Raw genomic sequence first — 8369 nt, 5'->3', positions numbered from 1 at the left:
CTGTAATTTCTAAATGGTTCACCAGATATGAATGAAAACACCCTCAATTTAAAGCTGACAGTCTCAAATCCAAACTTTTCAAATCCAAACTTTTGGAGCATAGAGCCAAAATAATAAAAAATCTTTCACTGTCCCAATAATTACGGAGGGAACTGTAAGTTGATTAATATGTCAGAAGTGTAAACTAAAATCACTTTTTGCAGAGTGCTAGCCCACAGGCTTCAGGAGATGATTGCTCAATTGCATTCATATTTCATCATGTCCTTTGCATCTTCTACTGCATTTGGTTTCCATTAACAAATGGATAGTAGAAAGGGTACTAAAAAACGGCATGCATGTTACTATGACATCTGAAGCTTCAATTGCACTGGATCCACTTTGTTGCCCTAAGAGTAGCCTAGGCTGCTACATGGTGAGAGCATTTTCACCACTGAAGCTGCGCTGTTGCTGTGCATGGGCTGAAAGGACATCCTTACCATGTTGACCTACCGCTAGGAGGCGCATGGCACTTAGAAATAACGGCGCGGGCGGTACTGATCTAATTCCCGTGGGTTTCAGTACATCTAGCCTGCAGAGTGCACAGCGAAGGGAATTTGTTTTCTCGGTCCAATCAGTCTCCGCAGCATGCATGCATCAATGGAGCTTAATATTCAATCACTTTTTAACTACGGTCTTTATTACATCAAATAGGTGTAATGGGCGCATCCACTCAAACGTTTCGCATGATCCCCTCAAGCTTTTTGTGCATTCCTGTGTACCCTACTACCGTCGTGTAATTGTAACCTAATGACGGTGCGCAAATTGATAAAACAATAAGCTACGGTCTCCATTTTACCTTGATGGTTAATTTGGCGAATGCTAAACGGTGATGAAGATTTGGGAGATTTCTATCAGACTAGAATTGTGTACTACATTTGAATGTAATAACAAAAGCTTGTATATTTAAAGGAAGGAAATTAAAACCATGTTCAGGCAAATGCTGCTTCTCAAATTTCCCTTTTCCGCTTATAATGCTTTTCGGTCAGAACTGCGTGGCCCCTTCCCAACCATTATGCCTTGTCCCATAAGTAGGCTAGCCGTTCACCTGCAAGGTGTATTTTGTTGTGTATTTTCGTATGCATGTGCGTGCTTGAGCATGTTTGATCCAAAACAGATTCCCCGCACGTCAAACCACCCGTATCTTCTAAAACATTCATTAGCGCGCAGTCCCTGATCCAGACCCATAAAACATTAATCTTTGAATCCCCCCCCCCCCCCCCCCCACCCCCTCTCTCTCTCTCTCTCTCTCTCTCTCACGGCACCGCCCTCTCTTTTATGCGACCCCCATGCAAACCCATGTTGTACTGCGCTGGGCAATGCGGCCAATATCCAAACACATATAGATGTACTTCCGAATACAGTCAGTTAGAAATCAGACAGGATGTGTACATCAGTAGCCTGTCCATGGATTCCTTTCTGATTTGTTCTGTCTCTTTTAGACTTGACCAATTTTGGAACTTAGTGCTCATTGTGTGTTTTTTTGTTGATTGTTCGCGCGTCCTTTTGGGGTGTTGTTCTACGCTCTGCGCTCCCGTAGCCTACGTTGTGTGTTGGTTGAGTTTGGATACTATACACTTCTTGTCTCGCTCCCACTGGCCCAGATGACTGTGCGCCGTTCCAGCCGGAGACGTTGTTCTCCAGTCGGCTTCAGCAGGAAAACCTCCGGCTAAAGTTTGAATGTAACGGTGACTGGGAGGTCCGTGACAACACCGTGCCCTGGATTTGCAATTATCTATCGATTGCAACTAAAGAGCGGATATACAGTCTCCGCAAACAGGCTTCATCTGTTGGATTTATTCAACTACTGGATGTATTCAAAAATCATGAAGACCAGTCTTGTTGAGGGTAAGTACACAGGCAACATCCCATAAAGTTGATTATAGGTTGCATTGACTAGAATGATACAGGTACGTGATTGTAAATTAGGACACCAATATAATCGAAATCGAGCACCGTCATTGCCCTCCGCATGCTACTACCTTAAGAAGGTAACTTGGAGGAGAGCGCGCGGAACCCCTAGAAATCAACGGAAGGTTGTTTGGATGATTTGGACTAAGAGAAAACATTTCTCAATGGATTTCGACTTGGTGAACGTAATGCAACTTGAATAAGTGCTTTGTGAAAGAAAAGTTATCATTATATTTGCGCTACTCTTACCTTCATAAAACAATATATTTATAAAATAGAATAATATATGTTAATCTAGCTCTGACAGTATTGGATCAATAACGTTGAATATGAACATTGAGGGGGGTAATTAGTAGGTCTATATCTCATGTTGGCTAGTCATCATTAATTGATTACCGTAAAACACATCCTCACACCATGAATGACTTTGATGTTATCAATAATGATTATATAGATATGACATTCTACCACTAGACTATGGCCAAGGGACAGTTGCGTCAGTATATTTACACACAGTTTGGAATAACAACATGCCCGAGCGGATTTAGCAACCTCGCGCCTCGCCCGTATCTTCTATTTTTGCGGTTTGTGCCATGGCCATTAGGAGCTGCTCTTTGATGAAGTCTGCAGATGGTCTGCTTTAATGCTCATACCGGTCGGATTATATCGCTCTTTTCTAACTGCTTTACCCATAATTAATGGTTTAGTGGTGGCCTGGGCTATGTCTGTAACCAGTGCGACAACAGGGGGCACTAGGGTTTAGAGGGAAGGTGATTCTTAATGAATGTGGGTCGGGAGAGATCCAGATTTGTGTTGGTGATCATGTAGCAGTAAAATGAATCATGTAATGACTGGATGGTGTGTGTGTCGAAAGAGGGGGCATATCATAACTTCACGGGCACACACACACACACACACACACACACACACACACACACACACACACACACACACACACACACACACACACGCACACACACAGACAGACATTCAAGCCCACTCTGCTTACGCAATATGTCGTGTACACTCCTATGGCCTCATGTTGTTCATTACTAAAAACAGAGGATTATAGGAGGAAAGCAGCAGATTACAGTAGAGGACAACAGTGTGTTTGTATTCCACAACTACAAATCAAACAGGCATTTGTTTGTTTATTCTGTTTGATATTCCCACAGCTAATGCTAATTCATTTGTATCCCATCTCATTGGCATGGAACTTGGAATGCTCCCCATTGTTCTATGAGCTAAGGTTCATTCATCATTCACTTTCTGTTGTGATCTAGTAGTAAGTTTAAAGAAATGCCAGACAATGTCTGCTGATATTTCAGTGGGGTTGTGTAATTTGTATACCTCAAAGGCCATTAGGCCTTCTTTGAATAGATTCATTAATAAGGCTGTCAGGTCGTGTGTTTATTGAACTGTCACAGCTAAAGCAGGTGTAATGTATGCAATTTCTCATTCAGACAGCATATGATCAAATATCAGCCACCTCTCCTGGAATAACACCATTATGTGTATATACAGTACATTTCAATTCTGATCTCTGACATTGCTCTTTCTGATTTTTCTTAATTTTCTTAATTTTGTACTTTTTCTGGATTATCTGTGTATTTTTCTAGTCGTCCTTTCTAGGTATTATTGCAATGTTGGAGATAACAAAACAAGAATTTCACTGCACCTTGATAACATTTGAAAATCTGTGTACGCGACTAAGAAACATTGATTTGAATTCATTTGAGCTGTTGCTCTGGGGATTCTTTCTTTAATTCCTGTCAAGCAAAGCCAATAGAAGACAAACAAATGGATAAAACCATTATATGGAGCTGAATGCTTTAGTTTCATGAGCTTTGAAACCAAACAATGAGGGCTTTTTTCAATTAGTTATTTTTTTGGCAGCACTGGGTTTTGGCAACACTGTGCAAGGAAAATATACATTTTGCTGACTTTTTGCACTATCTTTGTAAATAGGTTGCTTGAAGTGACCAGTTATGAGGAAGCATGATTAATTGTTTGGAATATTAGAGCTGAAAAAAAGATTGCACATAAATTAATAAAACAAAGTTTGATTAGCATATAAGCTGCATTAGGTTTGATCAAACATCACATAGGTATAAATTCACAATGAGACATGGCAGCTGCTGTACTCTAAATGGTTTGTGTTTTGCATGCCCGCGTTTGAGAGAGAGAGAGGTTACAGCGATAGAGAGCCTGGACGGAAAGAAGGAGAGACAAGGGAAGCCGTGAGAGCGGTGTGTATGAGAGGTGTGTATGAGAGGTGTGTATGAAAGGTGTGTATGAGGGGTGTGTATGAGAGGTGTGTATGAGAGGTGTGTATGAGAGGTGTGTATGAGAGGTGTTCGTGAGAGAGATTATTATTACCTAGCTCAAATTCTATGTGAGTGAATCCTCCTCAATGTTTTCCTATTAGAAGACAATACATTCTGCCAATGTGTTAGTCAAGCATCTTGAAGCTTTGGAGGGGGCATATTATGAACAATGTGGTTGAGAGACAGAGAGAGAGAGACATAGAGACAGAGAGAGAGAGAGAGACATATAGACAGAGAGAGAGAGAGAGACATAGAGCGAGAGAGAGAGAACAGGAGGGAGAGAGAAAGAAAGAGACAGAGAACGAGAGAGAGAGAACAAGAGCGAGAGAGAGAACAAGAGAGAGTAGAGAGAGAGAGAGAGAGAGCACAAGAGAGAGAGAAAGATAGAGACAGAGAGAGAGAGAGAGAGAGAGAGAGAATGAGAGAGAGTACAATAGAGAGAGAGAGAGAAAGAGAGAGATAGAAAGATAGACACAGATAGAGAGACAAAGAGAGAGAGAGAGAGAGCATGAGAGAGAGAGTACAATAGAGAAAGAGAGAGAGAGAGAGAGCATGAGAGAGAGAGTACAATAGAGAGAGAGAGCAAGAGAGAGAGAGCGTAAGAGAGAGATAGAAAGAGAGAGACAGAGAGAAAGAGAGAGAGACAGAGACAGAGATATAGCGAGAGAGAGAACAAACAGGTTGCCTCCACCATTTCCCCACCATGCAATGCCTTCCCATGTGGATCAATATAGTGCTGAGAAAAGGTGTTGCATGCGTGTGCTCCTACCCAGGATGCTCTAATTGAGGTTCTTCAGATAAGGCAGCAAGGCTAAACTGGATTGGCCGTGACTGGCATACGGCCAATGAAACAGAGGCAGAACTCTTCCCGTGAGGTTTGAGATAAACCTCCCAGGGGTCAATTGCAGTCAACAGGATTGTCTTCAACACAACATATGTTTTGGCATTAAGCTGATACGCAAACCGAGACCCAATTACAGTTGGAGGAAGGAAACACAACACTTTAGCCTGGAAAAGTGACTGTATGCTATATGAAAAAGACCAGACTGGCTGCAGCTGGAAACGATTGGTTGAGTTACTTCTCACGCTATTTCACCAGTTTTTTTAAAAAACGTAATCACATTCTATCACGTTGCATTAAATTACATTTTTTACATTTAATTTGCTAGACGTTATCAATGCTCATAGCTTGTCTCAATTTAAACAGGTTTCGAGATTTGGTTGATTTCAAATTGAATTCATGTTTGAATGAATTGAAGGTTGATCTGGTGATGTCTTTGCCCAGTGGGAAGTGAGTCTTCTTCAATAGCTATAGGAATTTACAGATGTAGGATCTTAATTTGAGCCGGTTTGCTACTGCAGGAAAATAATCCTGCAGCAACGGGTAATGTGAATTGTTATGTGGATTATAATGAATGGATTTTTTTGTAGGGGTTGATGCATTTGTCATTAGGGCAAATCAAGTCTATAATTTTAAAGTGGAAATTACAAACTTTAGAAGCCTTTTTTAACCTGGTATTTTCCTCTCTTCAGCTTGCCCTTGTGTTTGTGCACCTTGGCTGTAAAGCAAGGTAACAACAACTATTCAACTTTTATTTTTTCAAGTACGGTATACAACAGGTTTTATAGCTCTTAAATTGATACCATCAGAGTGAATCCTTCTCCATGGAAACCATGTGTTTGATGTATTTGATAACATTCCACTGAATCTGCTCCAGCCATTACCACTAGCCCATCCTCCCCAATGCAGGTGCCACCAATCTCCTGTGCTATAATAGACAAAACACACAGTGACAACGAACGCTTAAAGGCAGTGGGTGGCAATTTCCCAACGATTGTACATTGATGTAGCTCGTTCACGGGGTGTGTCTTAAAGTCAAGTGTCTTGAAATGTGACCTAAATCCTGGGTAACAGAATCACATTCGACACCAGACACCTCCTTCTTCCCATGTGCCTAAATGGCCAGCAAGATGATGCCCTCCCATAGGGAATACCCTTGGTCCTAGACGTGTGCAGGAGGTCGTAGTTAGTGCCTAGTTTTCGATTGCATTGGCAGAAAGTCTCCATAGATTGGTAATCTGAAGGATACTGGCTGCATCCCAAATGGTACTCTATTCCCTATATACTGCGCTATAGGCCCCGGTCAAAAGTAGTGCACTATATAGGGAATAGGGTTCCATTTGCGACACAGTCAATGTTCAGTGAATCCTAATGAGCCCCAGTTCTTCAGGGGAACCCTTTTAATTGGCTCAGCAGGCTAGCCCTCATGAATCGCAGTGTTGTTTACACAGAGAGAGAGAGAGAGAGAGAGAGAGAGAGAGAGAGAGAGAGAGAGAGAGAGAGAGAGAGAGAGAGAGAGAGAGAGAGCGAGAGAGAGAGCGAGAGAGAGAGAGAGAGAGAGAGAGAGAGAGAGAGAGAGAGAGAGAGAGGCCCCAGAACCATCCTGAAGGTTAGCCCATGTCTTCCAAACCCGTCATTACTAATCAGTAGACAGAGACTAAGAGGATGAACAAAGAAAATTATATTTGTTTATGTGGAAGAAAAACCAAAGGTTGAACTGAGTAAATAGAATCTGAAACTCATGCAGATTATAGGGTTCTAATCCCCTCTTTGATTTATAGGTTTCTACCCCTCTCTGGGTTATAGGGTTCTAATCCCCTTTTTGGGTTATAGGGTTCTAATCCCTTCTCTGGGTTATAGGGTTCTAATCCCCTCTCTGGGTTATAGGGTTCTAATCCCCTCTCTGGGTTATAGGGTTCTAATCCCCTCTCTGGGTTATCAGGTTCTAATCCCCTCTCTGGGTTATAGGGTTCTAATCCCCTCTCTGGGTTATAGGGTTCTAATCCCCTCTCTGGGTTATCGGGTTCTAATCCCCTCTCTGGGTTATAGGGTTCTAATCCCCTCTCTGGGTTATAGGGTTCTAATCCCCTGTCTAGGTTATAGGGTTCTAATCCCCTCTCTGGGTTATAGGGTTCTAATCCCCTGTCTAGGTTATAGGGTTCTAATCCCCTCCCTGGGTTATAGGGTTCTAATCCCCTCTCTAGTTTATAGGTTTCTAATCCCCTCTCTAGGTTATAGGGTTCTAATCCCCTTTCTGGGTTATTGCCTGACTGTTGGAATTTAGAATTTGTAAGGGATAACTAGAATTAGAATTTCCAGGATGCTACAGCCTATGAGAAATAATGTGCCTCCTTCGACTGACCGACGTAGGTCATACAATATGAGCCTTGGCTGTTTCTTCTGGGTAGGGCCAATATCCTTTCCAACTGAAAATTCAGTTACACAACATTAGTGGCACATTTATTAGTGTGCTTAAAACCTCCACTCTGACAGAAGCGGTATCGTAATAGTTTAAAGATGCCTACGCGTGGCATCCAAGATCAAAACCTCACCAACAGTTACATTGTGCAATTATTTTCTTTTTTACCTTTATTTAACTAGGCAAGTCAGTGAAGAACAATTTCTTATTTTCAATGATGTCCTAGGAACAGTGGGTTAACTGTTCAGGGGCAGAACGACAGATTTGTACCTTGTCAGGTTGGGGATTTGAACTTGCAACCTTTCGGTTACTAGTCCAACATTCTAACCACTAGGCTACCCAATTTGGACTCATCACATGCAAGGGACGTACCGTATTTGGAGCCGTATGCAGAACGGATGCTCAGTTTAGATATGATACACCATACAGCCAACAAACAGACTAACCACACAAACGCCCCTGGGGCAATCCACTATGTCACTATCTCCAGCAGGGGTGCAACTTTGGTTTTACAAGTGGGGGTGTCATCTTTTTATTACATTTTTAATCCAGTCGGACAAACCCTCCAAACAGCCTACCCGACCGCTAGGAGCCGTCCGCATGGTCCTAAAGCACACACTTTGCACACACTATGTAGGGGGACATGCCACATTCTAAAATTGCATTTTCTTCCCCCCCAGTGTTTTCACAAGGGGGTCCCCAGTGAAAGTTGCGCCCCTGATCTCCAGTATCCATCACATCTTTTGTATCTGATGCTCCTCTCGCTGTATTGTTCTATCAGATATAACCATTTAACTCTTTAGCATGTGTTTATACATAGGTGGATGGCTCTGTT

At 42.2% G+C, this 8369-nt stretch overlaps 1 protein-coding gene across 1 annotated transcript in view; it reads left to right on the top strand.

Annotated features, from left to right (window-relative positions):
- Positions 1–1314: 1314 nt before the first annotated feature.
- The window catches only part of rtn4r (reticulon 4 receptor), a 71591-nt gene continuing 64536 nt past the window's right edge, over positions 1315–8369 (top strand). The window contains exon 1 of the mRNA XM_021622125.3: positions 1315–1884. Within this exon, the coding sequence (XP_021477800.3) occupies positions 1848–1884 (37 nt within the window). The 5' untranslated portion in view covers positions 1315–1847. The remainder of the gene's footprint in view (positions 1885–8369) is intronic.

The sequence above is a fragment of the Oncorhynchus mykiss genome, chromosome 11 (genome assembly GCF_057628025.1).
Source record: "Oncorhynchus mykiss isolate SJ-2025 chromosome 11, ASM5762802v1, whole genome shotgun sequence".
NCBI lineage: Eukaryota > Metazoa > Chordata > Actinopteri > Salmoniformes > Salmonidae > Oncorhynchus > Oncorhynchus mykiss.
The sequence above is the reverse complement of the archived record's forward strand: the minus strand, read 5'-3'. Positions and strand labels throughout refer to the sequence as shown.